Below are 27,874 nucleotides of genomic sequence, written 5' to 3'. Positions count from 1 at the left end.
TAATAAATAAATAAAAATCGTTTCATTTCCGATTTTGATATTTATTTTTGTTAATAATAAATTAGTTTTGATTTAAAACGGTTTAATTTTAAAAAGTGGTCGGTAAAACAGACCAAAACAACAAAAAAAAGCGGTTAGGCAACCCAATATACTTAGTCCGATTTAATTAATTTTTATTACAAATATTTAATAAACACATAAAAATCGTTTCATTTCCCATTTTATTAACGATTTTGATGTTTATTATTGTTAATGATACATTTAAAACGGTTTAATTTTGAAAAGCGGTCGGTAAAACAGATCGGCTGTGTAAAAAAGTAAAAATGGCGGCGCTCTGTGTGACAACAACGTGAGTCTCTCGTAAATTTCGTTTTTTTCGTTATCCGAGTCGTTTTATTGAGTTATTTAAGCGGTTTTATCGGTGTGTGATTATTTTTTGTGATAATCGTTGAGGTAAAATGTTGAGTGGTGCGTGTAAAGTTTGGTGAAAAAGTTCGAAAAGGGGGCAAAAAAGCATGGTTTGGGACGAAAATTTAATAGTATGAGACAGGGTCGATCCGCCCAGAAGAAGGCAAAATGTAATTACGTTAAGATATTCGAAAATTTCGCTAAATCAAAATTCGGCGGTTTGTTTTTGAGGTTATGTTTTTGGTAGCGTGCGTTTTTGACAAGGCGAGGGATTTTTCTCGATTTCACGTTTATTTTGCTAAAAAGGTAGACTTTTTCTTTGTTTCTAATTGTTTCTAATTGATTTAGTTAATTTTGCGGGATTTTTTGATAAATTCGGTTAAATGACGTTTTTAAATTTGACATTGACGTTTATTAAAAATTTGACGTTTATGGAAAAATTAATTTTTTAGGCCTAAGTCGAGTCGGTAGGGTACACCAGGGCCCCGTCAAGCTGCCCGTCACGCTGGAGGACCCCGTGCCGTGGAAAGGCCCCACGATCGGTGCCGGTTCGGATCCCCAAAACACGTTCAGCGGTTCTTCCGCGAATTCTTTCTCGGGGGGGATTCAAGGGCCATCTCCATTTCCAGGGGGGCACCCAACGGGCGCGGGGTCGCCCGCTGGGGGGCCCCCTTATCTCGTCCCCGCCCCCGGATCAACGACGCCCCAATACACCGCCTCTCCAGCACCAAGTGGCTCTTCAACTCCGGGTCCGGGACCTGGGTCGGGACCTGGAGCGCCTCAAGGACCATCTTTTGGGCCCCCCCCACCGAACGGAGCGGGGCCACCTTATAATGGACCGGGACCTGGAGGTAAAATACCAATTGGAGCCAAAAACATCCTAATTAATCCTGATTTAGGTCCCTTTGGGTCTCCTTCCGCCGGGGGGCCGAGTCCTTTCGCGAGGGTAGCCCCCTCGGGGCCGCCTTTCGTACCCGGCGGTCCAGGACCTGGGGGAAACCCGCATTTTGTATCTCCAGGGCAACCTTTTGGAGCCCCCGGATTCGGAATGCCGCCGGGATCTCCGTTTGGCCCCGGACCGGGGCACCCAATGTCCGCTCAAATGGGACCTGGACACTCCATGATGCACCAAATGGGAGGTACAAATCCGGTGGATAGGCTGGACCAAGGGTGAGTTATTAAAGTTATTAAAAGTACCATGACCTGGGATAAAATTTGCGTTTCTACGTTTTTTTTATTTATTTTGGGGCCCCCTCGCTTCTTATGCTCTTTCCCCATTGATTTTGTTAGCGGTAGAGCAGTTCCCCTTTAAGCTATTTAGTTGGCGGTTCCAGCGTAAAGGAACAAAGTCTGGAGCGGTACGGAGGTAACATCGGAACCGAGTATCGAGCGTTTCGTGGAGTGGTATTTTTTCGAAAAAAAATCCAAAATACTTTATTCGTGTCTCTCTCGGAAGAATCGAAAGAATCTCTTTATAGAGGGGGGAATGAGCCTCTTTTATATTAGAAAAGAAATTTGTTGTTGATAACAAGATGAAAATAAATTTGATATGTAGTCATTAATATCTACTAAGAATAAGTACATAATATAAAAAAGATCGAATTTGGCGAAAAAGTTTTAATGGAAAGGGATGAAACGTTCGAGGCGAAGCCTCAGCTGCGACTGTGGTTCCTGGTGCACCTGTATGTGCGTCCACGCCAGGCACCGCTGCACTACGCACAGGGCCGTACTCGTACTCGTTATATTTGCTTTTATTACCGTTTAATATTTTGGGCTGCCTCTGATAATTGCAACATCTTACTTTAAAAAGGTTCTAAATATTCTCTGAAGTCGAGTTTACTAGACTCGAAAATTTAATGAATTTCGTTTTCTTATTTATTTGCTCTCAGGTGCATCAATATTGAGAAAAATACGAAAATTTAAAAAATTGATAAATTTTCTTGTTTTACTATTAGCTAATGGTAACACTTCGAAATCGGAGAATGTTATCAAAAAACTTTTATAATAAAAGTTGTTGCAAATTTTGTTCTTAACAATATTGCTCTCTTGTTTATTTGCTCTCAGATACGTCAATATTGAGAAAAATACGAAAATTTAAAAAATTGATGAATTTTCTTGTTTTACTATTAGCTAATGGTAACATTTCGAAATCGGAGAATGTTATCAAAAAACTTTTATAACAAAAGTTGTTGCAAATTTTGTTCTTAACAATAGTGCTCTCTTATATATTTGCTCTCAGATGCGTCAATATTGAGAAAAATACGAAAATTTAAAAAATTTATGAATTTCTTTGTTTTACTGTTATCTAATGGTAATATTTGGGAATCGGAGCATGTTATCAAAAATACTTTTGGAACAAAAGTTGTTGCAAATTTTATTCTAAGCAATATTGCACTCTTGTATATTTGCTCTCAGATTCGTCAATATTAAGAAAAATTCAAAAATTTGAAAATTTGATGAATTTTTTGTTTTACTTGTGTTAATGGTCACATTTGGGAATCGGAGTATGTTATCAAAAAACTTTTAAAACAAAAGTTGTAGCAAACTTTGTTATGAGCAATATTGCTCTCTTGTTTATTTGCTCTCAGGTGCATCAATATTGAGAAAAATACTAAAATTTAAAAAAATGATGAATTTTCTTGTTTTACTATTAGCTAATGGTAACATTTCGAAATCGGAGAATGTTATCAAAAAACTTTTATAACAGAAGTTGTTGCAAATTTTGTTATTAACAATATTGCTCTCTTGTTTATTTGCTCTCAGGTGCATCAATATTGAGAAAAATACGAAAATTTAAAAAATTGATGAATTTTCTTGTTTTACTATTAGCTAATGGTAACATTTCGAAATCGGAGAATGTTATCAAAAAACTTTTAGAACAAAAGTTGTAGCAAATTTTGTTTTTAACAATATTGCTCTGTTGTATATTTGCTCTCAGATGCGTCAATATTGAGAGAAATATGAAAATTTAAAAAATTGATGAATTTTCTTGTTTTACTATTAGCTAATGGTAACATTCGGGAATTGAAGCATGTTATCAAAAAACTTTTATAACAAAAGTTGTTGCAAATTTTGTTGTTAACAATATTACTCTCTTGTTTATTTGCTCTCAGGTGCATCAATATTGAGAAAAATACGAAAATTTAAAAAATTGATAAATTTTTTGTTTTATTATTAATTAATGGTAACATTTGGGAATTGAAGCATGTTATCAAAAAACTGTTAGAACAAAAGTTGTAGCAAATTTTGTTCTTAACAATATTGCTCTCTTATATATTTGCTCTCAGATGCGTCAATATTGAGAGAAATATGAAAATTTAAAAAATTGATGAATTTTCTTGTTTTACTATTAGCTAATGGTAACATTTCGAAATCGGAGAATGTTATCAAAAAACTTTTAGAACAAAAGTTGTAGCAAATTTTGTTTTTAAGAATATTGCTCTGTTGTATATTTGCTCTCAGATGCGTCAATATTGAGAAAAATACAAAATTTAAAAATTTGATGAATTTCCTTATTTTACTATTAGCTCATGGTAATATTCAGAAATCTAAGCATGTTATAAAAAAACTTTTAGAACAAAAGTTGTTGCAAATTTTGTTCTTAACAATGTTGCTCTCTTATGTTTTTGCTCTAAGATGTGTCAATATTGAAAAAAATACGAAAATTGAAGAAATTGATGAATTTTCTTGTTTTACTATTAGCTAATGGTAACATTCGGGAATTGAAGCATGTTATCAAAAAACTTTTATAACAATAGTTGTTGCAAATTTTGTTATTAACAATATTGCTCTCTTGTTTATTTGCTCTCAGGTGCATCAATATTGAGAAAAATACGAAAATTTAAAAAATTGATAAATTTTTTGTTTTACTATTAATTAATGGTAACATTTGGGAATTGAAGCATGTTATCAAAAAACTGTTAGAACAAAAGTTGTTGCAAATTTTGTTATTAACAATATTGCTCTCTTGTATTTTTGCTCTCAGATACGTCAATATTGAGAAAAATACGAAAATTTAAAAATTTGATCAATTTCCTTATTTTACTATTAGCTCGTTTTAATATTCAGAAATCTAAGCATGTTATAAAAAAACTTTTAGAACAAAAGTTGTTGCAAATTTTGTTATTAATAATATTGCTCTCTTGTATTTTTGCTTTCAGATGCGTCAATATTGAAAAAAATTAAAAAATTTGATCAATTTTTTGTTTTGCTATTAGTTAATGGTAACATTCGGGAATTGAAGCATGTTATCAAAAAACTTTTAGAACAAAAGTTGTTACAAATTTTGTTATTAATAATATTGCTCTCTTGTATTTTTGCTCTCAGATACGTCAATATTGAGAAAAATTAAAAAATTTGATCAATTTTTTGTTTTGCTATTAGTTAATGGTAACATTCGAGAATTGAAGGATGTTATCAAAAAACTTTTAGAACAAAAATTGTTGCAAATTTTGTTATTAACACTATTGCTCTGTTGTGTATTTGCTCTCAGATGCGTCAATATTGAGAAAAATACGAAAATTTAACAATTTGATGAATTTCTTTGTTTTACTATTAGTTAATGGTAACATTTGGGAATCGAAGCATGTTACAAAAATACTTTTAGAACAATAGTTGTAACAAATATTATTCTTAACAATATTGTTCTCTTGTACAGGGTGTCCAAATTTCGATGGGTTTGCAGGGTATCTCAGTTATTATGAAAGATAGAAAGTTGCGGCTGTCGCGAACCTGAGCTATTTTTTTGTGAAACTTACAATGGCGCAAACCAAATTTTCATAGCCCTCTTCGTTTTTAATATACAGGAAGTGTTTCAAAATTTACGATTTTCAGACACCTGTATCTCCGCCGGACGGCATAGTGTTAACAGTATGGCCCTCTTGTATATTTGCTCTCAGATGCGTCAATATTGAGAAAAATTAAAAAATTTGAAAATTTGATAAAATTTCTTGTTTTATTATTAACTAATGGTCACATTCAGGAATTGAAGCATGTTATCAAAAAACTTTTAGAACAAAAGTTGTTGCAAATTTTGTTATTAACAATATTGCTTTCTTGTATGTTTGCTCCTAAATGCGCCAATATTGAGAAAAATACAAAAATTTAAAAACTTGATGAATTTCTTTGTATTACTATTAGCTAATGGTAACATTCGGGAATTTAAGCATGTTATCAAAAAACTTTTAGAACAAAAGTTGTTGCAAATGTTGTTATTAATAATATTGCTCTCTTGTATTTTTGCTCTCAGATACGTCAATATTGAGAAAAATTAAAAAATTTGATGAATTTTTTGTTTTACTGTTAGTTAATGGTAGCATTCGAGAATTGAAGGATGTTATCAAAAAACTTTTAGAACAAAAATTGTTGCAAATTTTGTTATTAACAATATTGCTCTCTTGTATATTTGCTCTCAGATGCGTCAATATTGAGAAAAATACGAAAATTTGATGAATTTCCTCGTTTTACTATTAGCTAATGGTAACATTCCGGAATTGAAGCGTGTTATCAAAAAACTTTTAGAACAAAAGTTGTTGCAAATTTTGTTATTAACAATATTGCTCTCTTATATATTTGCTTTCAGATGCGTCAATATTAAGAAAAATTTAAAAATTTGATAAATTTTTTGTTTTGCTATTAGTTAATGGTAACATTCAGGAATTGAAGCATGCTATCAAAAAACTATTAGAACAAAAGTTGTTGCAAATTTTGTTATTAACAATATTGCTCTCTTGTATTTTTGCTCTCAGACGCGTCAATATTGAGAAAAATACGAAAATTTAAAAATTAGATGAATTTTTTGTTTTACTATTAGTTTACTTTTAGAACAAAAGTTGTAGTAAAATTTATTCTTAACAATATTGTTCTGTTTGGTTTTTGCTCTCAGATGTGTCAATATCGAGAAAACACAAAAATGCGAAAATTTAATGAATTTGTTGTTTTACTTCCTCTTAATGGTAACATTTGAAAATCGGAGCATGTTATCAAAAAACTTTTATAACAAAAGTTGTAGCAAACTTTGTTCTGAGCAATATTGTTCTCATATATTTTTGCTCTCAGATGCGTCAATATTGAGAAAAATACGAAAATATAAAAATTTGATGAATTTCTTTGTTTTACTATTAGTTAATGGTAATATTCGGGAATTGAAGCATGTTATCCAAAAAGTTTTAGAACAAAAATTGTTGCAAGTTTTGTTATTGCTCTCTTGTATTTTTGCTCTCAGATGCGTCAATATTGAGAAAAACACAAAAATTTAAAAATTTGATGAATTTTTTGTTTTACTATTATCTAATAGGTAACATTCGGGAATTGAAGCATGTTATCAAAAAACTTTTAGAACAAAAGTTGTTGCAAATTTTGTTATTAACAATATTGCTCTCTTGTATTTTTGCTCTCAGATACGTCAATATGGAGAAAAATACGAAAATATGAAAATTTTACGAATTTCTTGTTTTACTAGTGTTAATGGTAATATTTGGGAATCGGAGCATGTTATCAAAAAACTTTTAAAGCAAAAGTTGTAGCAAACTTTGTTCTGAGCAATATTGCTGTCATATATTTTTGCTCTCAGATGCGTCAATATCGAGAACAATACGAAAATATGAAAATTTGATGCTTTTTCAAGTGGATGTAAAGGTGTGTCTAGACATTGCGCGGCAGTAGCGCGCGGTGCGTCGATTGTGGTAGTGTTGACGTATACAAAAAGATGGATAACGAAATATCGATTCGTTTAATTTTATTAAGGTATAGGGATCGTTGAAGATGTTGTGGGATCCACAAGAAAAAGATTACTACAATTTAAAGAACTACGTGAAGACCTATGTCTCGCACATGCCGCGTGGTATTGCCGCGCACGCGTTCTTTGATACGTCCAAACTGTCGCGCGGCTGAATTGTGTCCGACGAAGGCCGCGTGTTGCTGCCGTGCAATGGTTGGACACACCTTAACAATCGGGAATCGAGGCATGTTATAAAAAAACTTTTAGAACAAAATTTGTTGCTAATTTTGTTATTAACAATATTGCTTTCTTGTATATTTGCTCTTAAATGCGTCAATATTAAGAAAAATACGAAAATTTAAAAAATTGTTGGATTTTCTTGTTTTACTATTACCTAATGCTAACATTTCGAAATCGGAGAATGTTATCAAAAAACTTTTATAACAAAAGTTGTAGCAAATTTTATGCTTAACAATATTGCTCTCTTGTATATTTGCTCTTAGATGCGTCAATATTGAGAAAAATACGAAAATTTAAAAAATTCATTAATTTCCTTGTTTTACTATTAGCTAATGGTAAGATTCGGGAATCGAAGCATGTTACAAAAATACTTTCAAAACAAAAGTTGTAGCAAATTTTATTCTTAACAATATTGCTCTCTTGTATATTTGCTCTCAGATTCGTCAATATTGAGAAAAATACAAAAATTTGAAAATTTGATGAATCTCCTTGTTTTACTATTAACTAATGGTAACATTCGGGAATCGAAGCATGTTACAAACATATTTTTGGAACAAAAGTTGTAGCAAATTTTATTCTAAACAATATTGTTCTCTTGTATATTTGCTCTCAGATACGTCAATATTGAGAAAAATACAAAAATTTGATGAATTTCCTTGTTTTACTAAACTAATGTAAGATTCGGGAATCGAAGCATGTTACAAAAATACTTTTAAAACAAAAGTTGTAGCAAACTTTGTTATTAACAATATTGCTTTCTTGTATATTTGCTCTCAGATGCGTCAATATTGAGAAAAATACGAAAATTTAAAAATTTCATATTTTTCCTTGTTTTACTACTAGCTAATGGTAAGATTCGGGAATCGAAGCATGTTACAAAAATACTTTTAAAACAAAAGTTGTAGCAAATTTTATTGTTAACAATATTGCTCTCTTGTATTTTTACTCTCAGATGCGTCAATATCGAAGAAAATACGAAAATATGAAAATTTGATGAATTTCCTTGTTTTACTATTAGCTAATGGTAACATTCGGGAATCGAAGCATGTTACAAAAATACTTTTGGAAGAAAAGTTGTAGCAAATTTTATTCTAAACAATATTGTTCTCTTGTATATTTGCTCTCAGATACGTCAATATTGAGAAAAATACAAAAATTTGATGAATTTCCTTGTTTTACTATTAACTAATGGTAATATTCGGGAATCGAAGCATGCTATCAAAAAACGTTTAGAACAAAAGTTGTTGCAAATTGTGTTCTTAGCAATATTGCTCTCTTGTATATTTGCTCTCAGATTCGTCAATATTGAGAAAAATACAAAAATTTGAAAATTTGATGAATTTCCTTGTTTTGCTATTATCTAATGGTAACATTCGGGAATCGAAGCATGTTACAAAAATACTTTTACAACAAAAGTTGTAGCAAATTTTGTTCTTAACAATATTGCTCTGTTGTACATTTGCTCTCAGATACGTCAATATCGAGAAAAATACGAAAATATGAAAATTTGACGAATTTTTTGTTTTACTAGTGTTAATGGTAACATTTGGGAATCGGAGCATATTATTAAAAAACTTTTAAAACAAAAGTTGTAGCAAACTTTGTTCTGAGCAATATTGCTGTCCTATATTTTTGCTCTGAGATGCGTCAATATCGAGCAAAATACGAAAATTTGATGCTTTTTCAAGTGGTTGTAACAATCGCGAATCGTGGCATGTTGCTTATAGATATCCTTTGAAGTCTTAAAATTGAAATTCATTGCCGCGAAATTTCAAAATCCGTTTTGACAGTTCTTGGAAATCCTCGGAAATACTTACAAATCTCCCATTTCTTAAACAATGAGATAACACCGTTTGTTATAATATATTTTACGATTCTTTTAGACTATTTCCGTTCATTCTAATATGGTTATTTGATAGATATGGTAATTATACTTAAAGGTCTCAATTGTAGCTCCTCGGTAATGGTGGCCTCAACCACAACACTTTATGGCTAGTAAAAATTTATAACGCATATTTTATTCCACAAATAAGTGGAAATAATTTTACGAAATAGAAAGTTGTGAGTCAAACAACTTTTGTAGAAAATATTTTTTTGTTTCTCCAACGGTTTAGCAACTATCGTCTGCCGGGATACTAATAACTCACCCTGTATAGTTAAGCCGAGGCGGAAGCATATATTGTAGCGCCTGGGTGGTACTGAGGAATGCAGAATACATTACTTCGCCCGGTTAAGACAAGGTTGTTTGCGGCCGAAGCGCTATAATATATGCTTCTGCCTCGGCTTAACTTAGATTAAAAAATGTGTTAATCATCGAGATATACTATGTTTACTGCAGTGCGTGCTTTGAGCCGGCCTCCCCCACTCAATAACGGCAAAAAGCTTCAACGTAACATACGTAATATTTATTATATATTTTTTTTCCTAACTATAATAACTTAAATATGTATTATTTGGTATTTTTCATCATTATTGAATAATATTATTTGAATTATTTAGTAAATATTGAATAAATTCATGCTGAATTATATCCATTAGTTAGTACTATTTGTATTTCTTGCCGTTATAGGGTGGGGGAAATTTGAAAAGCAAAAGTTAATAATCGCTTAAAATTGAAGACGGCCTTGGAAAAAATTTATTTGTAGCATGAATCATAGTATTCATGAAACCATTTCATTTGATAACCCGCTCATGAAAATCGAAATGTGAATGACAGAGTTACAGCTTGGGGCGTTTTTTGTGTGACACCCTGTATATATCATTTTTTTGAGGTTATCTTAATAATTATTGTTTGAATCAAAAAAATTTTCGAACAAATCTTATTTAGAATCGAGCCAGGAACAACTTTCATTAAAACATTTTTTTCGAATAATCGATTTTATAGAACCTTAATTTCCCTGTGAATAGTACGATGATTTAAATGAAAATTTAATTTTATCAAAAATTTGTTCGGATAAAATTTGTTTAGAATATGATTTAGAATCGATTATTTTAATAAAAAAATTTGATATCGTTGCTAGATTTCGATATATATCATATATATATCATTTTTTTGAGGTTATCTTAATAATTGTTGTTTGAATCAAAAAATTTTTCGAACAAATCTTATTTAGAATCGAGCCAGGAACAACTTTCATTAAAACATTTTTTCGAATAATCGATTTTATAGAATCTTAAATTTCCCTGTGAATAGTACGATAAAAAAAAAATCAATTTTATCAAAAAAATTTTCGGGTAAAATTTGTTTAGAATATGATTTAGAATCGATTATTTTAATAAAAAAATTTTATATCGTTGCTAGATTTCGATATATATCATATATATATCATTTTTTTGAGGTTATCTTAATAATTGTTGTTTGAATCAAAAAATTTTTCGAACAAATCTTATTTAGAATCGAGCCAGGAACAACTTTCATTAAAAAATTTTTTTCGAATAATCCATTTTATAGAACATTAATTTCCCTGTGAATAGTACGATGATTTAAATGAAAATTTAATTTTATCAAAAATTTGTTCGGATAAAATTTGTTTAGAATATGATTTAGAATCGATTATTTTAATAAAAAAAATTGATATCGTTGCTAGATTTCGATATATATCATATATATATATCATTTTTTTGAGGTTATCTTAATAATTGTTGTTTGAATCAAAAAATTTTTCGAACAAATCTTATTTAGAATCGAGCCAGGAACAACTTTCATTAAAACATTTTTTTCGAATAATCGATTTTATAGAACCTTAATTTCCCTGTGAATAGTACGATGATTTAAATGAAAATTTAATTTTATCAAAAATTTGTTCGGATAAAATTTGTTTAGAATATGATTTAGAATCGATTATTTTAATAAAAAAATTTGATATCGTTGCTAGATTTCGATATATATCATATATATATCATTTTTTTGAGGTTATCTTAATAATTGTTGTTTGAATCAAAAAATTTTTCGAACAAATCTTATTTAGAATCGAGCCAGGAACAACTTTCATTAAAACATTTTTTTCGAATAATCGATTTTATAGAACCTTAATTTCCCTGTGAATAGTACGATGATTTAAATGACAATTTAATTTTATCAAAAATTTGTTTAGAATATGATTTAGAATCGATTATTTTAATAAAAAAATTTGATATCGTTGCTAGATTTCGATATATATCATATATATATCATTTTTTTGAGGTTATCTTAATAATTGTTGTTTGAATCAAAAAATTTTTCGAACAAATCTTATTTAGAATCGAGCCAGGAACAACTTTCATTAAAACATTTTTTTCGAATAATCGATTTTATAGAACCTTAATTTCCCTGTGAATAGTACGATGATTTAAATGAAAATTTAATTTTATCAAAAATTTGTTCGGATAAAATTTGTTTAGAATATGATTTAGAATCGATTATTTTAATAAAAAAATTTGATATCGTTGCTAGATTTCGATATATATCATATATATATCATTTTTTTGAGGTTATCTTAATAATTGTTGTTTGAATCAAAAAATTTTTCGAACAAATCTTATTTAGAATCGAGCCAGGAACAACTTTCATTAAAACATTTTTTCGAATAATCGATTTTATAGAATCTTAAATTTCCCTGTGAATAGTACGATAAAAAAAAATCAATTTTATCAAAAAAATTTTCGGGTAAAATTTGTTTAGAATATGATTTAGAATCGATTATTTTAATAAAAAAATTTTATATCGTTGCTAGATTTCGATATATATCATATATATATCGTTTTTTTGAGGTTATCTTAATAATTATTGTTTGAATCAAAAATTTTTTGGAACAAATCTTATTTAGAATCGAGCCAGGAACAACTTTCATTAAAATATTTTTTTCGAATAATCGATTTTATAGAATCTTAATTTCCCTGTGAATAGTACGATGATTTAAATAAAAATTTAATTTTATCAAAAAATTTTTCGGATAAAATTTGTTTATAATATGATTTAGAATCGATTATTTTAATAAAAAAATTTGATATCGTTGCTAGATTTCGATATATATCATATATATAATTTTTTTTGGAGGTTATCTTAATAATTATTGTTTGGATCAAAAAATTTTTCGAACAAATCTTATTTAGAATCGAATTAATAACAAGATTAATTAAAACATTTTTTTCGAATAATCGATTTTATAGAATCTTAATTTCCCTGTGAATAGTACGATGATTTAAATGAAAATTTAATTTTATCCAAAATTTTTTCGGATTAAATTCGTTTATAATTTAATTTAATAATATGATTTAGAATCGATTATTTTAATAAAAAAGTTTGATACGATTTTATCGAATTTTAGATCTCCCTGTGAATAAAAAAAAAAATTAATTTTATCAAAATTTTTTTTAGATAAAATTTGCTTAGAATGTGATTTAGAATCGATTATTTTAATAAAAAAATTTGATGCGGTTACTAGATCGCAATATATATCATATATGTGGCATTTTTTTGAGGTTATCTTAATAATTATGGTTTGAATTAAAAATTTTTTCGAACAAATCTTATTTAGAATCGAGCTACGAACAACTTTCATTAAAAAATTTTTTTCGAATAATCGATTTTATAGAATCTTAAATTTCCCTGTGAATAGTACGGTAAATAAAAAATCGATTTTATCAAAAATTCTTTTTAATAAAATTTGTTTATTATATCATTTAGAATCGATTATTTTAATAAAAAAATTTGATTTTGTAGCTCCTCGCTCGTGGGCGAGCTTAATTTGGGCTTAACTCAGGCTTAACTCACACTTAACTTAGGCTTAACTTAGTTAAGCTCGATTTCTTTCGATATCAATATTTTTATTAGAGAGATGTGGTAATTATTTTTAAAGCTCTCAATTGTAGCGTCTCGGTGGTTAAAAATGAAAAATGCGTAACAAAATTAGGTGCGAATCGCGTGTGTGTCTCGAGGCCGGTCCTGTCGCGGTGATCAATATCTCTACAGAGCCGGCAAAGCGTGGATAGGGCGAGCGAGACGGAGGCGGGCGGAGCGCGCGTACGGGAAGAGGAGGACCGAGTGGCGGTGTCGCGGATAGCCTCGGCCTCGGAATATATGTGCACTGGATGGTTCAGTTTTGCGAAAACATCATATCGCGCCAAATGCTGCATTTTATAACATTCCATCGCGGTCCAGCATCGTTTTTCGCGGTTATTTTCGGCGGCGGTGGTGGTGAAAAGAAGTCGGTGACGGCGACGTCGCAAAGAAGGGGGAAGCCACGTGAAAGTCTTAACGGTGTGTGAGTAGTGCGAGTGGGGGGGGATACAGAGATGTTCCCCTTGAACTTCCTCAAGTTTTTCGAGGCGCCGCCACCGCCGTCGCGGACCCAATCGGCGACGCGGCTCCCCAATCCGCGAAGAAACCAGGTCTCAACTCACCACCACCACCACCAACAACAACAACAAAGTATTATTCACCAACGTCTTTTGCAACAACAAGGTGGTGGTGGTGGTGTTATCCAAGAATCGGCGCTTTCGCTGTTCGATCAGTTGCCTGCTAGGAATAGGGTGGAGGCGTTGGGGGCGCTCGCCGACCTGGCGTTCTGATGTGACCCGGATAAGTTCGGGGAACTCCTCGCGGCCGCCTCCCTGCCGAACTCGCCGACCTCCAGCCTCTTGTTGCTTGCCTCGTCCGCGGCGGCCTCCTCCAACCAACACCACCACCGTCAGATGTCGCCGGTTAGGACGCGGTCCCCAGCTGCGGCCGCCACCGCCGCCACCAACATCCCCATTAAACACGAGGAGGCGGCCGCCGCGGCTCCATCCCCCGACGCCCCCGTCGGCGCCGGACAACCCCGCTTCATCTCATCCGCGCCCCCGGTCGATCCTTCTTTCTTTTGCCCGCCACACTCATTCGGGGGAAACCCCTATTTTAGGTAGATCCACCAAAATTAACCCACCCCCCAAAAATTATATAACAACATAATTTTTTTCAAAATTCCAGATCATTATCCGTCGCTAGAAGGCACACACAATATTTCGGCCAACCCGATTATAGAATATACGAATTAAACAAAAGGCTGCAACAAAGAACAGAGGTAATAATCAAAATATGCAACCCAACGCACAAATCGCGCGTATTAACCCGCGTAGTGTGATGTTGGTTGCATACTTAATCAATTTTTATCGATGTATTAATTAATAGGATAGTGACAATTTGTGGTGGGACGCGTTTGCGAATGAATTCTTTGAGGACGACGCATCGCTAACGTTGGCGTTTTGCCTCGAGGATGGCCCAAAACGATACAGTAAGATCTTAATTTATCAATTAAAAAAATAAATAAATAAAAAGTGTCTTATTTAGCGATAGGGAGGACTTTGATACCCCGATATTTTCGGAGCATCTTCGAAGGGGGCGTCACCGAGCTCTATTATAACCTTAAGCACCCGAAGGAGTCCTTTCACAACACCAGTATTTCTCTAGACTGTGATTGTACGATGACGACACATCACGGAAAACCGCTCTTTACACAAGTACGAAATTATTAAAAAATTATAAATTTTTTGATGTATTTTTTTAATGTGAATTTGTTGCAGGTTTGTACAGAGGGTAGGTTAGTTCTTGAATTTACCTATGATGACCTGATGAGGATAAAATCTTGGCTGTTTACCGTCCGGGCGCATCGCGAATTAATTCCGCGGTCCGTCGTTGGGATGCATTCGCAGCAAGATCCGAGCATGTTGGACCAGTTAACGAAAAACATCACTAGGCAGGGCATTACGAATTCCACTTTAAATTATTTAAGGGTAAATTGAGTTAATTTTTTTATTTCGAACGTCAATTTTAATTAAAAAATGATGAGGTAGTCGAAAAACACCCTGTATCTCTGAAACCGTAAGAGATATCGATATGCGGTTTTCGGCATAAAGTTCCTTATAAAAATCGAGCCTAAGACACCGATATCGTTTTTCCTTTATCTCTTATAGGAAGAGTAAGAGTTTTTAATAAGAAAATTCGAAAATGCACTTTTTTGATAAACACGCTGTATCGCTGAAACCGTAAGAGATATCGATATGCGGTTTTCGGCATTAACTTCCTTATAAAAATCGAACCTCAGACATTACTATCATTTTTCCTCTATCTCTTATAGGAAGAGTAAGAGTTTTCAATAAGAAAATTCGAAAATGCACTTTTTTGATAAACACCCTGTATCTCTGAAACCGTAAGAGATATCGATATGCGGTTTTCGGCATTAAGTTCCTTATTAAAATCGAGCCTAAGACACCGATATCGTTTTTCCTTTATCTCTTATAGGAATAGTAAGAGTTTTTAATAAGAAAATTCGAAAATGCACTTTTTTGATAAACACCCTGTATCTCTGAAACCGTAAGAGATATCGATATGCGGTTTTCGGCATTGAGTTCCTTATTAAAATCGAGCCTAAGACACCGATATCGTTTTTCCTTTATCTCTTATAGGAATAGTAAGAGTTTTTAATAAGAAAATTCGAAAATGCACTTTTTTGATAAACACCTGTATCTCTGAAACTGTAAGAGATATCGATATGCGGTTTTCGGCATTAAGTTCCTTATTAAAATCGAGCCTAAGACACCGATATCGTTTTTCCTTTATCTCTTATAGGAATAGTAAGAGTTTTTAATAAGAAAATTCGAAAATGCACTTTTTTGATAAACACCCTGTGTCTCTGAAACCGTAAGAGATATCGATATGCGGTTTTCGGCATTAAGTTCCTTATAAAAATCGAGCCTAAGACACCGATATCGTTTTTCCTTTATCTCTTATAGGAAGAGTAAGAGTTTTTAATAAGAAAATTCGAAAATGCACTTTTTTGATAAACACCCTGTATCGCTGAAACCGTAAGAGATATCGATATGCGGTTTTCGGCATTAACTTCCTTATAAAAACCGAACCTCAGACATTACTATCATTTTTCCTCTATCTCTTATAGGAAGAGTAAGAGTTTTCAATAAGAAAATTCGAAAATGCACTTTTTTGATAAACACCCTGTATCTCTGAAAATGTAAGAGATAACGATTTTCACCATTAAATGCCTTATAAAAACACATATATCATTTTTCCTCTATCTCTTATAGGAAAAGTAAGTTTTCAATAAGAAAATTCGAAAATGCACTTTTTTGATAAACACCCTATATCTCTGAAACCGTAAGAGATATCGATTTGCGGTTTTCGGCATTAAGTTCCTTATAAAAATCGACCTTTAAACACCAATATCATTTTTCCTCTATCTCTTATAGGAAGAGTAAGTTTTCAATAAGAAAATTCGAAAATGCACTTTTTTAATAAACACCCTGTATCTCTGAAACCGTAAGAGATATCGATATGCGGTTTTCGGCATTAAGTTCCTTATAAAAATCGACCCTTAAACACCAATATCATTTTTCGTCTATCTCTTATAGGAAGAGTAAGAGTTTTCAATAAGTAAACGTAAGAGATATCGATATGCGGTTTTTGCTATTAAATTCCTTAAAAATCGAGCTTCGGACACATATATCTATCATTTTGACACTAACCAATAAGCTTTTTCCATTTTCTGGTATCTTTAAAATACTGTCAAAAAACATCAAAATCATTTTTTTTTTAATTCTGCCATTCTCGTTAATTATTCTAGAGACGTTTTTAGTCGATTAGAACCATTTTGACACTAACCAATAAGCTTTTTCCATTTTCTGGCATCTTTGAAATACTGTCAAAAAGCATCAAAATCAATTTTTTTAATTCTGCCTTCCTCGTTTGGTATTCTAGAGATGTTTTTAGTCGATTAGAACCATTTTGACACTAACCAATAAGCTTTTTCCATTTTCTGGTACTTTGAAATACTGTCAAAAAGCATCAAAATCAATTTTTGTTAATTCTGCCATCCTCGCTTGGTATTCTAGAGACATATTTAGTCGATTAGAACCATTTTGACACTAACCAATAAGCTTTTTCCATTTTCTGGTATCTTTAAAATACTGTCAAAAAGCATCAAAATAATTTTTTTTAATTCTGCTATCCTCGTTAATTATTCTAGAGACGTTTTTAGTCGTTTAGAACCATTTTGACACTAACCAATAAGCTTTTTCCATTTTCTGGCATCTTTGAAATACTGTCAAAAAGCATCAAAATCAATTTTTTTAATTCTGCCATCTTCGTTTGGTATTCTAGAGATGTTTTTAGTCGATTAGAACCATTTTGACACTAACCAATAAGCTTTTTCCATTTTCTGGTACTTTGAAATACTGTCAAAAAGCATCAAAAACAATTTTTGTTAATTCTGCTATCCTCGTTAATTATTCTAGAGACGTTTTTAGTCGATTAGAACCATTTTGACACTAACCAATAAGCTTTTTCCATTTTCTGGCATCTTTGAAATACTGTCAAAAAGCATCAAAATCAATTTTTTTAATTCTGCCTTCCTCGTTTGGTATTCTAGAGATGTTTTTAGTCGATTAGAACCATTTTGACACTAACCAATAAGCTTTTTCCATTTTCTGGTACTTTGAAATACTGTCAAAAAGCATCAAAATCAATTTTTGTTAATTCTGCCATCCTCGCTTGGTATTCTAGAGACATATTTAGTCGATTAGAACCATTTTGACACTAACCAATAAGCTTTTTCCATTTTCTGGTATCTTTAAAATACTGTCAAAAAGCATCAAAATAATTTTTTTTAATTCTGCTATCCTCGTTAATTATTCTAGAGACGTTTTTAGTCGTTTAGAACCATTTTGACACTAACCAATAAGCTTTTTCCATTTTCTGGCATCTTTGAAATACTGTCAAAAAGCATCAAAATCAATTTTTTTAATTCTGCCATCCTCGTTTGGTATTCTAGAGATGTTTTTAGTCGATTAGAACCATTTTGACACTAACCAATAAGCTTTTTCCATTTTCTGGTACTTTGAAATACTGTCAAAAAGCATCAAAAACAATTTTTGTTAATTCTGCTATCCTCGTTAATTATTCTAGAGACGTTTTTAGTCGATTAGAACCATTTTGACACTAACCAATAAGCTTTTTCCCTTTTCTGGCATCTTTGAAATACTGTCAAAAAGCATCAAAATCAATTTTTTTAATTCTGCCTTCCTCGTTTGGTATTCTAGAGATGTTTTTAGTCGATTAGAACCATTTTGACACTAACCAATAAGCTTTTTCCATTTTCTGGTACTTTGAAATACTGTCAAAAAGCATCAAAATCAATTTTTGTTAATTCTGCCATCCTCGCTTGGTATTCTAGAGACATATTTAGTCGATTAGAACCATTTTGACACTAACCAATAAGCTTTTTCCATTTTCTGGTATCTTTAAAATACTGTCAAAAAGCATCAAAATAATTTTTTTTAATTCTGCTATCCTCGTTAATTATTCTAGAGACGTTTTTAGTCGTTTAGAACCATTTTGACACTAACCAATAAGCTTTTTCCATTTTCTGGCATCTTTGAAATACTGTCAAAAAGCATCAAAATCAATTTTTTTAATTCTGCCATCCTCGTTTGGTATTCTAGAGATGCTTTTAGTCGATTAGAACCATTTTGACACTAACCAATAAGCTTTTTCCATTTTCTGGTACTTTGAAATACTGTCAAAAAGCATCAAAAACAATTTTTGTTAATTCTGCTATCCTCGTTAATTATTCTAGAGACGTTTTTAGTCGATTAGAACCATTTTGACACTAACCAATAAGCTTTTTCCATTTTCTGGCATCTTTGAAATACTGTCAAAAAGCATCAAAATCAATTTTTTTAATTCTGCCATCCTCGTTTGGTATTCTAGAGATGTTTTTAGTCGATTAGAACCATTTTGACACTAACCAATAAGCTTTTTCCATTTTCTGGTACTTTGAAATACTGTCAAAAAGCATCAAAATCAATTTTTGTTAATTCTGCCATCCTCGCTTGGTATTCTAGAGACATATTTAGTCTATTAGAACCATTTTGATACTAACCAATAAGCTTTTTCCATTTTCTGGTATCTTTGAAATACTGTCAAAAAGCATCAAAATCAATTTCTTTAATTCTGCCATCCTCGTTTGGTATTCTAGAGATGTTTTTAGTCGATTAGAACCTTTTTGACACTAACCAATAAGCTTTTTCCATTTTCTGGTACTTTGAAATACTGTCAAACAGCATTAAAATCAATTTTTTTCAATTCTGCCATCCTCGCTTGGTATTCTAGAGATGTTTTTAGTCGATTATATCCATTTTGACACTAACCAATAAGCTTTTTCCATTTTCTGGTACTTTGAAATACTATCAAAAAGCATTAAAATCAATTTTTTTTAATTCTGCCATTCTCGCTTGGTATTCTAGAGACATATTTAGTCAATTAGAACCATTTTGACACTAACCAATAAACTTTTTCCATTTTCTGGTATCTTTGAAATACTGTCAAAAAGCATCAAAATCAATTTCTTTAATTCTGCTATCCTCGTTTGGTATTCTAGAGATGTTTTTAGTTGATTAGAACCATTTTGATTCACACCAATCAGCTAATTTGGTGTTTGAAAGTCTTTGAAATTTCCACAAAACATCCATTTTCATGTTTTTAAACATTTCAAAATTATGAAACTTTAAGACAATTTTTCTCGAAAATTTTCCTATGTAGCTGATATTAATTTGTACCAAATTCAGAAAAGTAATGAAAATGGGAATTGCTATTTTAAAAATGTAGTGATGACGTCATAACTAGTTTAAAAATGGCGGGAAAAAGTTAAAATCTATACCAAGAGATTGCAAATCATAATTTAATCCTTAGACCCGTCTCAGCGATTTTCTATAAACCGTTACTTTTGGGAAGCGCTGTATATAAATAAATTTTTGAGATTATCTTAATAATTCTTGTTTGAATCAAAAAATTTTTCGAACAAATCTTATTTAGAATCGAATTAGTAACAAGTTTAATTACAAAATTTTTTTCGAACAATTGATTTTATAAAATTTTAAATTTCCCTGTGAATAGTACGATGAAAAAAAAATCGATTTTATCAAAAATTTTTTTAGATAAAATTTGTTTAGAATGTGATTTAGAATCGATTATTTTAATAAAAAAAATTGATGCGGTTACTAGATCGCGATATATATCATATATGTAGCATTTTTTTAAGGTTATCTTAATAATTATTGTTCGTATCAAAAAATTTTTCGAACAAATCTTATTTAGTATCGAATTAGTAACAAGTTTAATTAAAAAAATTTTTTCGAATAATCGATTTTATAAAATTTTAAATTTCCCTGTGAATAGTATGAAAAAAAAAATTTAATTTTATCAAAAAAATTTTTAAATAAAATTTGTTTAGAATGTGATTTAGAATCGATTATTTTAATAAAAAAAATTGATGCGATTACTAGATTTCGATATATATCATATATATATCACTTTTTTGCGGTTATCTTAATAATTATCGGTTGAATCAAAAAATTTTTCGAACAAATCTTATTTAGAATCGAATTAGTAACAAGTTTAATTAAAAAAATTTTTTCGAAAAATCGATTTAATAAAATTTTAAATTTCCCTGTGAATAGTACGGTATAAAAAAAAATTTGATTTTATCAAAATTTTTTTTAGATAAAATTTGTTTAGAATGTGATTTAAAATCGATTATTTTAATAAAAAAATTTAATTTTTTTGCTAGATGGCGCTTTATACCTATATACAGCCTGATTCAGAGTAAGCGCCTTATTTTTTTTTAGCCACACTATGGGTACTATTTTCAAAGTATTTGGCAGTAATATGTTTTAGGACATTCTCTACACGATGGTAATACCACATTTTCAATTGGACGAATTATTTCAAAATGGCGACTGTCAACTTTTTTTTTTTAAATGGAATGCCAAAATTTTGTTTTTGTTTTTGAGATCCTAAAAACATTCTTTATACGATAGTATTTTGTTTTTTTTTTTTTTTTTTTTTTTTATTCATTTCTTTCCCCCATCAAAAAGCACACATTTTAATCTAGTAGCGCATGAATGTTTTACACTCGATGTTATTTTTGTCCAAATATCAAGTAGCGCTAGACACAAAAGAAACAATTAAACTTTATTTTGTAATAAACATCAACTTATTTATTTATTTGAACAAAAATAACATCGATTGTAAAACATTCATGCGCTACTAGATTAAAATGTTAGGTTGATTTTTGATGGGGAAAGAAATGAATTTTTAATAAAAACAAAATACTGTCGTAAAAAGAATGTTTTTAGGATCTCTTTTTCGATATTTAGCAGTAATATGTCCTAAAACATATTACTGCTAAATATTTTGAAAGTAGTACCCATAGTGTGGCTAAAAAAAATAAGGCGCTTACTCTGAATCAGGCTGTATATCATCATATATAGCATTTTTTTGATGTTATCTTAATAATTATTGTTTGAATCAAAAAATTTTTCGAACAAATCTTATTTAGAATCGAATTAGTAACAAGTTTAATTAAAAAACTTTTTCGAATAATCGATTTTATAAAATTTTAAATTTCCCTGTGAATAGTACAATGAAAAAAAAATTTAATTTTATCAACAAATTTTTAGATAAAATTTGTTTAGAATGTGATTTAGAATCGATTATTTTAATAAAAAAATTTGATGCGGTTACTAGATCGCGATATATATCATATATGTGGCATTTTTTTGAGGTTATCTCAACAATTATTGGTTGAATCAACAAATTTTTCGAACAAATCTTATTTAGAATCGAATTAGGAACAAGTTTAATTAAAAAATTTTTTTCGAATAATCGATTTTATAAAATTTTAAATTTCTCTGTGAATAGTACGATTAAAAAAAATCGATTTTATCAAAAATTTTTTTAGATAAAATTTGTTTAGAATGTGATTTAGAATCGGTTATTTTAATAAAAAAAATTGATGCGGTTACTAGATCGCGATATACATGGTGTTTCGGTGACTCGGGGAACAAATTTAACCATATATACTAGAGTGAAAATGATGACATTCATGTAAAAAAAAATTTGTAAAAGTCTTCAAATTTCAAAGATACAGGCCATAAAAGTTAGGAAATTTTAACACATTTTTCCAAATATCTTAAACACAATTTACAGTAAAGCGTTGAAATTTGGTACAGTGTAAATCAATGTCATGTAAAATCGTTAGGCAATTTATGAATTGGATCGGTCATCGGGAACAATGCTATACAGGATGTTCCTAAAGTTTGTTTGTTCAGAACTTTTTTATTCTATCATAACCGTACATTTATGTTTGCAGTTTCTAATAGCAAATTTAATTTAGAAACTTTTATTACTCTTAGATAATATTGATAAAAGTCGCCGTTTTCGTGTTAAATGCAAAAATGTTGGGTTCCGATTTCATTAATAGCACTAAAAAAAAGAAATCTAAGTTTTTGAACATTTCCTTTAGTATTTTTTATTACTTGTCTTTTTATTTTATGTATGTTTTTATTATTCCTGTTAGTGTTGTCGTTTTTTTGTTTATTTTTTGTTGATTTTTAATTTATTGTTTTCGAATTCTTTTATTACAACTAAAACAAATTAAAAATGTGATTTAGCAAAATCTACACTTGGACATGTTGCATACATAATAGTTATGACAGCTCAGTTCGATTTTCACTTGTCATTGCCTATTCAGATTATTTATTTATTTCTTTTTTTTAGTGTTATTGAATTCGGAGCCTAACATTTTTGCATTTAATACGAAAACGGTGGTTTTTATCAATATTCTCTAAGAGTGATAAAAGATTCTAAACTAAATTTACTATTAGAAACTGCAAAAATAAATGTAGGGTTATGATAGAATAGAAAAGTTCTGAGCAAACAAAGTTTAGGTACAGCCTGTATAGCACTGTTCCCGCGTACCGATCCAACTCAAAAATTGCCTAATGATTTTACGTGATATTAATTTACACTGTACCAAATTTCAACGCTTTACCATAAATAGTGTTTAAGATATTTAGAAAAATGTGTTAAAATTTCCTAACTTTGATGGCCTATATGTTTACAATTTGAGGACTTTTACTAATTTTTTTTTACATGAATCGTCATCATTTTCACTCTAGTATATGTGGTTACATTTGTTCCCCGAGTCACCGAAACACCCTGTATATCATATATGTAGCATTTTTTTGAGGTTATCTTAATAATTATTGTTCGAATCAAAAAATTTTTCGAACAAATCTTATTTAGAATCGAATTAGTAACAAGTTAAATTAAAAAATTTTTTCGAATAATCGATTTTATAAAATTTTAAATTTCCCTGTGAATAGTACGATGAAAAAAGAAAATTTCGATTTTATCAAAAAATTTTTTAGATAAAATTTGTTTAGAATGTGATTTAGAATCGATTATTTTAATAAAAAAATTTGATGCGATTACTAGATCGTGATATATCTCATATATGTAGCATTTTTTTAAGGTTATCTTAATAATTATAGTCTGAATCAAAAAATTTTTCGAACGAATCTTATTTAGAATCGAATTAGTAACAAGTTTAATTAAAACATTTTTTTCGAATAATCGATTTTATAAAATTTTAAATTTCCCTGTGAATAGTACGGTATAAAAAAAATTTAATTTTATCAAAAATTTTTTTAGATAAAATTTGTTTATAATGTGATTTAGAATCGATTATTTTAATAAAAAAATTTGATGCGGTTACTAGATTTCGATATATATCATATATGTAGCATGTTTTTGAGGTTATCTCAACAATTATTGTTTGAATCAAAAAATTTTTCGAACGAATCTTATTTAGAATCGAATATGAACAAGTTTAATTAAAAAAAATTTTTCGAATATTCGATTTTATAAAATTTTAAATTTCCCTGTGAATAGTACGATGAAAAAAAAATTTGATTTTATCAAAAAATTTTTTAGATAAAATTTGTTTAGAATGTGATTTAGAATCGATTTTTTTAATAAAAAAATTTGATGCGGTTACTAGGTCGCGAAATATATCATATATGTGGCATTTTTTTGAGGTTATCTCAACAATTATTGGTTGAATTAAAAAATTTTTCGAACGAATCGTATTTAGAATCGAATTAGTAACAAGTTTAATTAAAAAAAATTTTTCGAATATTCGATTTTATAAAATTTTAAATTTCCCTGTAAATAGTACGATGAAAAAAAAATTTGAGTTTATCAAAAAATTTTTTAGATAAAATTTGTTTAGAATGTGATTTAGAATCGATTATTTTAATAAAAAAATTTGATGCGGTTACTAGGTCGCGAAATATATCATATATGTGGCATTTTTTTGAGGTTATCTCAACAATTATTGGTTGAATCAAAAAATTTTTCGAACAAATCTTATTTAGAATCGAATTAGTAACAAGTTTGATTAAAAAAAATTTTTCGAATAATCGATTTTATAAAATTTTAAATTTCCCTGTGAATAGTACGGTATAAAAAAAATTTAATTTTATCAAAATTTTTTTTAGATAATTAATTTGTTTAGAATGTGATTTAGAATCGATTATTTTAATAAAAAAATTTGATGCGGTTACTAGGTCGCGAAATATATCATATATGTGGCATTTTTTTGAGGTTATCTCAACAATTATTGGTTGAATCAAAAAATTTTTCGAACAAATCTTATTTAGAATCGAATTAGTAACAAGTTTGATTAAAAAAAATTTTTCGGATAATCGATTTTATAAAATTTTAAATTTCCCTGTGAATAGTACGGTATAAAAAAAATTTAATTTTATCAAAAATTTTTTTAGATAATTAATTTGTTTAGAATGTGATTTAGAATCGATTATTTTAATAAAAAAATTTGATGCGATTACTAGATTTCGATATATATCACTTTTTTGAGGTTATCTTAATAATTATTGTTCGAATCAAAAAATTTTTCGAACAAATCTTATTTAGAATCGAATTAATAACAAGTTTAATTAAAAAAATTTTTTCGAAAAATCGATTTTATAAAATTTTAAATTTCCCTGTGAATAGTACGGTATAAAAAAAATTTAATTTTATCAAAATTTTTTTTAGATAATTAATTTGTTTAGAATGTGATTTAGAATCGATTATTTTAATAAAAAAATTTGATGCGGTTACTAGGTCGCGAAATATATCATATATGTGGCATTTTTTTGAGGTTATCTCAACAATTATTGGTTGAATCAAAAAATTTTTCGAACAAATCTTATTTAGAATCGAATTAGTAACAAGTTTGATTAAAAAAAATTTTTCGGATAATCGATTTTATAAAATTTTAAATTTCCCTGTGAATAGTACGGTATAAAAAAAATTTAATTTTATCAAAAATTTTTTTAGATAATTAATTTGTTTAGAATGTGATTTAGAATCGATTATTTTAATAAAAAAATTTGATGCGATTACTAGATTTCGATATATATCACTTTTTTGAGGTTATCTTAATAATTATTGTTCGAATCAAAAAATTTTTCGAACAAATCTTATTTAGAATCGAATTAATAACAAGTTTAATTAAAAAAATTTTTTCGAAAAATCGATTTTATAAAATTTTAAATTTCCCTGTGAATAGTACGGTATAAAAAAAATTTAATTTTATCAAAAATTTTTTTAGATAAAATTTGTTTAGAATGTGATTTAGAATCGATTATTTTAATAAAAAAATTTGATGCGATTACTAGATTTCGATATATATCATATATGTGGCATTTTTTTGAGGTTATCTCAACAATTATTGGTTGAATCAAAAAATTTTTCGGACAAATCTTATTTAGAATCGAATTAGGAACAAGTTTGATTAAAACATTTTTTTCGAATAATCGATTTTATAAAATTTTAAATTTAACTGAACTAATTTTTTTTTTAATTTAAAGTTATGTGTGATATTGGAGCCGATGTCGGAGTTGATGTCGCGGCATAAAGCGTACGCGCTCAGCCCCAGGGATTGCTTGAAGACGACGCTCTTCCAAAAGTGGCAGCGGATGGTGGCGCCACCGGGTAAGCAACGAGGTATTTTTACGTTTTGAAAAAAGAGGGTTGTTCGTCTCTTTAGAAAAATAATTAAAAATTGTATTAATTAATTATTTTTTTTCGGAGCGTTTCGACTTACGTGGTGATTCTTTCGCGCGTTTTCACCCCTACTCTTTTTCATTTCGCCTTTTTCTCTTTTTTTCGCATTAGAGAGTCAACGACCCGCGAATAAGCGACGAAAACGTAAAGGGTCGGGTTCAGGAACTGGAGCGAACAGCGCGCCTCCCGCGCCGAATAAGAAGCGATCTCCGGGACCTAATTTTTCTTTGGCATCGCAGGTTTGATTTTGTTCCAATTTAGTACTACCATAATATGTTCATTGTTGCGAATATGCAACCCAACGCGCACTTCGCGTGGTATTATACGCGCGGTGTGGTGTTGGTTGCATACTTGGCGCAATTTGGCGTGGACGTGTTAAATTTTTGATTACTTTAGGACGTAATGGTGGTGGGTGAGCCTTCTTTGATGGGTGGGGAATTCGGTGATGAGGATGAGAGACTGATTACGCGTTTAGAGAATACGCAGTACGACGCGGCGAATTCGCTCGATCATGAGAATCACGGTTTCCACGCCGATTCGCCGATGACCGGGTCGAATTCGTGGGGCGGCGACCGAGGGGGCCCCGTCGGTGGCGGGCCGAGTCAGGGCGGTGGAGGCTCAAATCAGCTCAATCAGTCGCAAGGGCAAGAAGATAGGTCAGATAGCTGTGCTAGTGCGAGTAACAATAAGAAGTCGCCCGCGGTGAGCTAAGTGATTGATTCTTAGTGGGTGAACTGACTTGTTTTATTCCTCCTCCTCCTCCTCCCAGTGATAAAACGTAAAAAAATGAAATGAACAAGATTTTGATCCTTCTCGTCTCGTCATCAGTATTCTTGTTCGTTATTTTATTTTTTTAAGTTTTTTTAAGATGGTTGAAATGAAATAAAATAAAATAAAATTTGGACGAGGTTCCAAAGATAAAATCGAGTACCTCTCTGCTGCTGCTGCGTCTTTTTTAATATTATTGATAATATTAAAGTTACGTATGTATAAAATATAAATGAATATAAATTGTAAGGTACTATTAATATGATTAAAAAAAGGATAGTATATAGGTAAATAAATAAATTGATGAATGGCGAGGTTGGATGGTTGAAAGTTTATGGTGGTGTTTGTTCCGAATTTTTTTTCATTATTTTCGTGTAATTAGTGTTCCTTTGGAAGTAAATAAAAAAAAAAAAATGATGAAAATGGGCGACGAGCAAACGGAGAATTAGTTGAAAGTTTCTTTTGGTCGAGTGAAATTGCAAGAAACATTATTTAATAATGTGTAAAAAAATATAATATAAACGGTTTTTCATTTGTACGCTCGTTTACTTCACTACCAAAATCAAACTTCCTATTTATCCTTATACCTCCTTTTTTATCAAATTTAGGAAAAAAATTTCGTCGCTTCATTTCTATTGGTAAGTTGGTGATGGTAGGTAGCTGTTTGGAATCGGAGGATGTTACGAAAAAACTTTTAAAACATAAGTTGTAGCAAATTTTATTCTTACCAATGTTGCTCTCTTGCACTTTTGCTCTCAGATGCGTCAATATTAAGAAAAATACGAAAATTTAAAAAT

General features: G+C 30.2%; 1 protein-coding gene across 4 annotated transcripts; it reads left to right on the top strand.

The window, feature by feature from the left end:
• The first annotated feature begins 316 nt into the window (after window positions 1-316).
• Window positions 317-27,613, top strand: LOC111417313 (LIM domain-binding protein 2 Chi). 4 transcript variants are annotated; one of them, XM_023049543.2, is made up of 10 exons: window positions 317-578; window positions 861-1,259; window positions 1,308-1,578; window positions 14,313-14,406; window positions 14,514-14,616; window positions 14,661-14,842; window positions 14,906-15,115; window positions 26,114-26,237; window positions 26,421-26,548; window positions 26,706-27,613. In XM_023049543.2, exons 1-10 carry the CDS (start codon window positions 542-544, stop codon window positions 27,018-27,020), a joined length of 1,863 nt encoding a protein of 620 aa, XP_022905311.1. In that variant the 5' UTR covers window positions 317-541; the 3' UTR covers window positions 27,021-27,613. The 4 variants fall into 4 exon arrangements, with proteins under 4 accessions (XP_022905311.1, XP_022905309.1, XP_022905312.1 ...); XM_023049541.2 differs by having other exon boundaries at window positions 26,114-26,249; XM_023049544.2 differs by having other exon boundaries at window positions 318-578; window positions 14,673-14,842.
• Window positions 27,614-27,874: the final 261 nt, after the last annotated feature.

This window comes from Onthophagus taurus, chromosome 10 (genome assembly GCF_036711975.1).
Source record: "Onthophagus taurus isolate NC chromosome 10, IU_Otau_3.0, whole genome shotgun sequence".
Taxonomy (NCBI): domain Eukaryota; kingdom Metazoa; phylum Arthropoda; class Insecta; order Coleoptera; family Scarabaeidae; genus Onthophagus; species Onthophagus taurus.
This window is presented reverse-complemented; position numbering and strand designations above follow the sequence as displayed.

Excerpts from the sequence above, each read along its gene's own strand:
- LOC111417313 (XM_023049541.2), top strand. The coding sequence starts at position 542 with ATGAGACAGGGTCGATCCGCCCAGAAGAAGGCAAAAT. Across the intron at positions 1,260-1,307 it reads TAATGGACCGGGACCTGGAG|GTCCCTTTGGGTCTCCTTCC; the intron begins GTAAAATACCAA and ends ATCCTGATTTAG. Across the intron at positions 26,549-26,705 it reads ATTTTTCTTTGGCATCGCAG|GACGTAATGGTGGTGGGTGA; the intron begins GTTTGATTTTGT and ends TGATTACTTTAG.